Source organism: Micropterus dolomieu, linkage group LG17, assembly GCF_021292245.1.
Source record: "Micropterus dolomieu isolate WLL.071019.BEF.003 ecotype Adirondacks linkage group LG17, ASM2129224v1, whole genome shotgun sequence".
NCBI classification, from domain to species: domain Eukaryota; kingdom Metazoa; phylum Chordata; class Actinopteri; order Centrarchiformes; family Centrarchidae; genus Micropterus; species Micropterus dolomieu.
This window is the reverse complement of record NC_060166.1, coordinates 2,328,956-2,335,819: the sequence shown is the minus strand read 5'-3', so window position 1 is coordinate 2,335,819 and position 6,864 is coordinate 2,328,956. Positions and strand designations below refer to the sequence as shown.

At 53.2% G+C, this 6,864-nt stretch overlaps 1 protein-coding gene across 1 annotated transcript in view; it reads right to left on the bottom strand.

Annotated features, from left to right (window-relative positions):
* The window catches only part of LOC123986001 (Na(+)/H(+) exchange regulatory cofactor NHE-RF3-like), a 17,088-nt gene extending 14,759 nt beyond the window's left edge, over positions 1-2,329 (bottom strand). The window contains exons 1-3 of the mRNA XM_046074037.1: positions 2,256-2,329; positions 1,431-1,492; positions 1,114-1,325 (exon numbers count right to left, since the gene is read on the bottom strand). Coding sequence (XP_045929993.1) covers positions 1,114-1,325; positions 1,431-1,492; positions 2,256-2,329 — 348 coding nt within the window. The remainder of the gene's footprint in view (positions 1-1,113; positions 1,326-1,430; positions 1,493-2,255) is intronic.
* Between the last annotated feature and the right edge of the window lie 4,535 nt (positions 2,330-6,864).

Genomic DNA, 6,864 nt, shown 5'->3' with positions numbered 1-6,864 from the left:
GGCCTATTTATTTTCATTCATTACACAATATGAATAAGCTATGCAGACAGTTGTAAAGAAAGAACATCTTTTTCTTCTGTTCTCTACTTGTTATAGTTACACAGTATTAGGGGTGTGGGCTGTATTAAAAGTATCCACTTTTCTCCAAAGCTCTAACACACAGTAACGATGAAATGTGTGCTGTTCTCACATTCGTCCTCTGTATCTACACATAAACAACAAGGCAAGGAATTTATTTTATTGTTTGTGTACATTATTGTTCAGTGTACATGTTCACATCTGAAACAAACTTTACGTGCTTGTTAACTCTCCCACCCCGCAGACATCTACACGCCAATACCGATTTATATTCATAGCGGCAAGTGCTATGTAGCTCCACATAGGGGACACAGGAAGTGACATATAGCACCTTCATGCGGCGTCGGAACCGCGTAGGAAATTCACAGCCGCACCGGCAGAGCTCCAGAATATGCAACTCGGCCGGCTCACGCGCGGACGCGCTACAAGTGCGAGGGCCCGCCCAACGCTGCTTGCAGCTTTAATTGTGGTTTTAAACTTTCTTTATGTTCAGAACATGACAAACTGCCAAACAGTGGATCACTTCACAAATCTGAGGTACAACATTCAAAACGAATACTCATAAGTAAAATTAAGTAAAATATTTTTTAGTCCCTTTTCCTTAACAAAATAAATATGTCGAAAAATGAAATGTTAATTTGTTTGACATTCAAATTAATTAAATCAAACATTGTTATTACTGAGCAAGATTATATCTCGATAATTATCATTATTGTTATTATCTTCCGGAACCCCCTGCCCACTGGACCACTTCCCTTTCAACCCCGGCCTCTGCCAGCCCCCTGCACATTTAAGTATCTGACCAATAAACCTTGTTAGTCCTTACCACGCCTGCCTCTGTGTTTTGAGTCTTGCGATTGAGTCCTACTAACAAACCTAACACACTTCTCTGTCCCCCCTGGAAACACAGCAGGTAGGAACCAAAATAGTTTGCTCTGAACAAAGGTGGAATGAAATAACAACTTGAATGTTACATAACTTATTTATTAATATAATAGTTAAGTGCTACAAATGATAACGGAATAAGATACTAACCCGCCCGAAGTCCATGTCATACACATATTGCTCGTTGACCTCCAGTACTCGGTCTCCGTCTCTGAGGCCGCTGTGCTCTGCAGGACTCCACTGTTCCACATGTCTGATCTCAAAGCCCTGGCGGCTCTGGTCCATCCGCAGGCAGAAGCCAAAGCTCTGTCCATCCTGACGCTTCAGCTGGCACAGCCTGGGCAACAGGCTCTGATCAGTCTCTGCACACATGATTAAGTAAAGATCGTTGACACTGGGGGTACACTGGGAAATTATTTTAGGAATTGTGGAAGGTTGTGTATGTAAAAGCATATACCAAACCTCACCAGGATCGTCAGTAATGACCAGAGCTGGATTATCAATCCCTTCCTTTGGATTGAAGGTAAAACTGATGCAAGGAAAAATGAAAAATGGACAGTCAGTATGACCGGGTGGCACAGCAAGTTAACTTTATAGAGAATTCATTTTATATAAAAACTAGTAAACAAAATGTCACTTTTTAAAGGACCATACCACTGTTTTGGAAAATTAATTTAATTCTAATACACTGATCCTCATTACTGACCATTTCAAAAGCTGTACTCCTTCAGATATTTTTATATTGAATTAATAAACAGGCATCCACTGGTTTACATTCAATGGACTATACCATCTCCCATATACTTGTAACAATTCACATTACACCAAAACGGCAAGGGAAAAGTACATTACGCAAAATATAAGGTAACGGGGTGAGGTGATTACAGCCAGCCATCAGTTTTACCTTCAATATTTTTGTGTGTTAAGTGTATACAGTTGTAGTTTGAATGTTTATCTAGTTTATGTAGGGTTGTTTAACTAAAATAAGTACTTACTTTAGTTAAGCAACCCTACATAACCCTCGGCAGCACATTATCACAGTTCCCCTTCGAGGGAACTCGAACTGCGTCGGTTACGACACTATGGGAACGCCTCTAGGCATAGCAGGTCTGAACGTGAATGAAATCACTCCAATCCTATTGGCTTGTTGCTAGAACGGTAAGGTGTGACGGAATAACCGGAGGAGTATAAAGCACACCTGTACACACTCATCATTAGCTTTTTTCTATTCAGCAGGCGCTCTGTATGTTGTTTGAAGAAAGCTCCAGTCCTACAAGCAGTGAATGTCTTACCTGAGGAAGAAGTCTACCAGCATGTCCGGCAACCAGAAGTACAGAAGGTGTGCTTTTCCCTGCCCTCGGTACATCACGGATGGAGAATCTCATGAGATGTGTGTCTCATGTTTGGGGATGGAGCACGCCCGGGCAGCTCTCGAGGGGGCTGCCTGCGGCCATTGCGAAGCCCTTTCCGTGCGGGTACTGAGGTCCCGCATAGCTCTCTTTTCCAAGGATGGCCGGATGTGTTCTCCCCGTGGCGCGGGCCCGACGGCCGCTGAGGCGGCCCGGTGGCTTCACTCATGGGGTTCACAGCGTGATCTGTCGGAAGATTTCGGGACGGCTGAGGCTTTTTCCCGACCTTCGTCCGCTGGCTCCGACGCTTCCTTTGCTCGTTCGGGAGCCCGTTTCTCGGCTTCTCCCGCTCGCGGTTTGGATCCGGAGACGCTGCAGCAATCCGACTCCGAGGAGGTGGACGTGCTCAGCTTAGTGGACGATGACTTCCGGGTGTCGGGGCAACGTCATCAGGCTGCGCCCGACTATGACGAGCTGCTGGAGGTGGTGACTAGAGCCGTGGCTAAGCTCAATATCAACTGGCCACAGGAGGAGCAGACACCACAGGCTTGTGGTAAGCTTGATGAAAGGTTTCTTAAGCACCACACGCGACCTCCATGCCGATCTCTGCCATTTTTTCCTGATTTACATGATGAACTGAGTAAATCATGGGGCAGACCCTTCTCTACACGGCTTTCCACACCCCGATCACTGAACTACAGTAATGTGATGGGGGTTAGGGACCGTGGTTATGGGAGGATGCCTCGGGTAGAGGATGCGCTTGCGAGCTATCTCTCCCCTCGACTTGCGTCCTCCCTGGAGAAGCCGGCGTTACCATCCAAACCATGTCGCACCACATCCACGCTCGTGGGGAAGGCGTACATGGCAGCGGGCCAGGCAGGTGCGAGCTTGCACACCATGGCGGTGCTTCAAGCCTACCAAGCCGACCTGCTACAGGAGATGGTTCAGAGGGGGGGTCCCTCTGAGGAAGATCTGGCGGAACTTCGCAGAACCACGGACCTGTCTCTCCGGGCCACCAAGGAAATGGCCCGCTCCATTGGTCGATCCATGTCGGTTCTGGTGGCCACGGAGCGTCACCTATGGCTCAACCTCGCGGGCATATCGGAGAAGGATAAGAGCTTCCTCCTCGATGCACCGGTGAGCACGGCGGGCCTCTTCGGTGACGCGGTGGACTCGGTGGTGGATCGGTTCCAGCACGTTAAGACGCAAGGCGAAGCGTTCCGCCAGTACCTCCCTCGCCGGTCTGCACCCAAGGCAGCTGAGGCTGCCGGGCGTAGGTCCCTTCCCTCTACGAGCTCCTACCGAGAGGAGAGGAAGCAGAGTGTCGCTTCTCGGGGGCCCCCCCGAGGAGCTGGGGCAGCGAGGCGGCGCTCTCAACCTCAGCCTTCTGAGAGACGCGATCTGAGGACCGTCATCCAGTCCCGACGGAGCTCAGGGAAGAGGTCCTGAAGACCGGGGTAGGGGAGTCTTTTCTCCCCACCCGCACCCGACCGAGGTCCCCTCCGACGTGGCAACAGGTGATGTTATCCCGCCGTTTACACGTTCGGGACGCACCTGCCACCTTCGAGTCCACGCCGTACTGCCTGCCCCGAGGGTCTGCAGTCAGGCGGCGTCCAGACTCACTCACCGTGGATCTTCGGCGGCTCTCCCCTGCCGTTCTGGGGCTTCAGGGGTCCACCAGAAGATCACACGAGACACCGACCACCAGCCCCGAGGGGCTGGTTCCGTTGGCAGACTTTGCAGAGGCTTGGCAGAGCCTGACGAACATTTGTCCGTGGGTCCTGCGCACTGCCATAGATGGGTATCGACTACAGTTCAAAACCTGCCCTCCAAAATTCAACGGGGTGGTTTGGACTGTGGTCCGCCCGGAGCAAGGTCCGGTGTTGGGACAGGAAGTTCTTACTCTGCTGAGGAAAGGGGCCGTGGAACGTGTCTCCCCCACAGACAGTGACGCCGGCTTCTACAGCCGGTACTTCATAGTCCCCAAGAAGGACGGAGGGCTGCTCCCTATTTTGGATCTGCGGGTTCTAAACCGGTCTCTGAGGGGATTCAGGTTCAAGATGCTCACCATCCCCGCCATTGTGACGCACATCCAATCCGAGGATTGGTTCGTCACGACAGATCTAAAGGACGCCTATTTCCACATCTCCATCCGTCCTTCTCAAAGGAAGTTCCTGAGGTTCACCTTCGGGGGTGTGGCTTACCAGTATCGTGTTCTTCCATTCGGCCTGGCACTTTCCCCTTGCACATTCACGAAGTGTATGGATGCAGCACTGGCCCCGCTGAGGCTCCAGGGCATCCGGATTTTCACACGACGACTGGCTCATCCTAGCCCAGTCTCGAGAGTTGGCGGTTCGGCATCGAGATGTCGTTCTGGCTCATCTGCTGTGTTTAGGGCTCAACGCAAAGAAGAGTGTGCTGGCGCCCACCCAACGGACTACGTTCCTAGGGGTAGTATGGGATTCGACAACGATGCGGGCACAATCGTCTCCGGCACGTGTCGACACCATATTGGCTGCCGTGAAAGGGGTGAAGTTAGGCCACGCCATCACTATAAAACGAGTATTGGGTCTCCTGGCGGCTGCGTCCAGTGTAATACCATCTGGACTGCTGCACATGAGACCCCTCCAGTGGTGGCTAAGGACCAAGGGTTTTTCCCCGAGGGGAAATCCTTTCCTTCTGATTTGGGTTACGTGCAAGTGTCTTCGTTCCCTCAGTTTGGAAGGAAACTTGGTTCCTCTCCCAGGGGGCCGTGCTGGGAGGGTCTTGTCGCCGGCTGGTCATTTCGACAGACGGGCTGGGGCGCGGTCATGGACGGCTGCTTTGCAAGGGGATCCTGGCAGGTGCATCAATCCGAGTGGCATATCAACTGTCTCGAGATGTTGGCGGTGTTCCAGGCTCTAAGGAGTTTCCTGCCCGATCTCCAAGGCCACCACGTCCTGGTTCGTTCCGACAACACAGCGGTGGTGGCCTATCTGAATCACCAGGGCGGTCTGCGCTCGCGCCCTCTGTACAGACTGTCAGATCCTCCTGTGGTCCCAGCAGAGGTTACTATCGCTCTGGGCGATGTATCTCCCGGGGACGCAGAATCAGGGAGCAGACCTGCTGTCGAGGCAGGGGCTGAGGCCCGGGGAATGGAGACTTCACCCCGGAGTGGTGGAGCTCTTGTGCGAAGAGTTCGGCCACATAGACGTGGATCTGTTTGCGTCTCAAGAGACTACGCACTGCCCGCTATGGTTTTCTCTCGTTCCTCCAGCCCCATTGGGTCTGGACGCCATGGTACATTCGTGGCCAAGGCTACGTCTGTACGCTTTTCCCCCAGTCGCTCTGCTCCCGGGGGTTCTGGAGCGGGTCCGCCAGGACAATGTCGGCCTACTGCTCGTAGCCCCGTTCTGGTCAACCCGGGTGTGGTTCTCAGACATCATGTCGCTCCTGGACGGCCCGCCGTAGTGGAACCCACTACGGCGGGCCTACGGAGGGTCTGAGGAGAGACCTGCTGTCACAGGCGCAGGGCCGGGTTCTTCACCCTTGCCCCGCCATATGGCGACTGTGGGTCTGGCCCCTGAGGGGGCACAGTACCTAGAGGCGGGTCTAACAGCCGGAGCAGTCGAGACCCTCCTGAGCTCCAGGGCCCCGTCCACACTGAGGATGTACGGCCTGAAGTGGAGCGTTTTCTCCACTTGGTGTAGGGAGCGGTCGGTGGACCCTGTTACCTGCCCGGTGGTTCAGGTACTCGAGTTCCTCCAGGACCGGTTCTCTGCTGGTCTTTCCCCTTCCACCCTCAAGGTGTACGTGGCAGCTATTTCGTCTTTCCACACCCCTCTGAGGGAGGGGTCCTTGGGGAAACTTCCCTTGGTTGTACGTTTCCTCCGTGGTGCCCGGAGGATGAGACCTGCGACTCGGTCCAAGGTTCCCACTTGGGATTTGGCAGTGGTTCTTGGGGCGTTGGCTGAGGCCCCCTTCGAACCCCTGGAGTCAGCTGAGGCTAAGCACTTGACCCTCAAGATGGCCTCCTTGCTATCAACTCTCTGAGGAGGGTGGGGGATCTCCAAGCACTTTCGGTTTCCCCGCAAAGCCTGGAGTTTGCCCCGGGGAATATTAGGGCTATCCTGCACCCTCGTCCAGGATACATCCCTAAAGTGCCTTCTTGTGCGGCAGGGTCCACAGTGCTGCAGGCATTTCATCCTCCACCTCATGTGACGGCGGAGGATGGGAGACTTCATCTACTCTGCCCTGTCAGAGCACTGAGTATTTACACTCTGAGGTCCTCCGGTTGGAGGAAGGCTGACCAGCTGCTAGTGTGTTTTGGGTCTCCCAGGGCTGGGCTCCCTGCATCCAAACATACTATTAGCAACTGGATTGTTCAGACTATTTCCCTGGCCTATCAGGTGCGCGGTTTGCCTTCACCTGTGGCTGTGAGGGCTCATTCTACCAGAGGCATGGCGGCCTCTCGAGCCCTCCTTTCTGGGGCCTCTTTGCAGGATGTTTGTTTAGCGGCTGGCTGGGCCACTCCGCACACATTCATTCGGTTTTACAGTCTTGACCTTCCTTC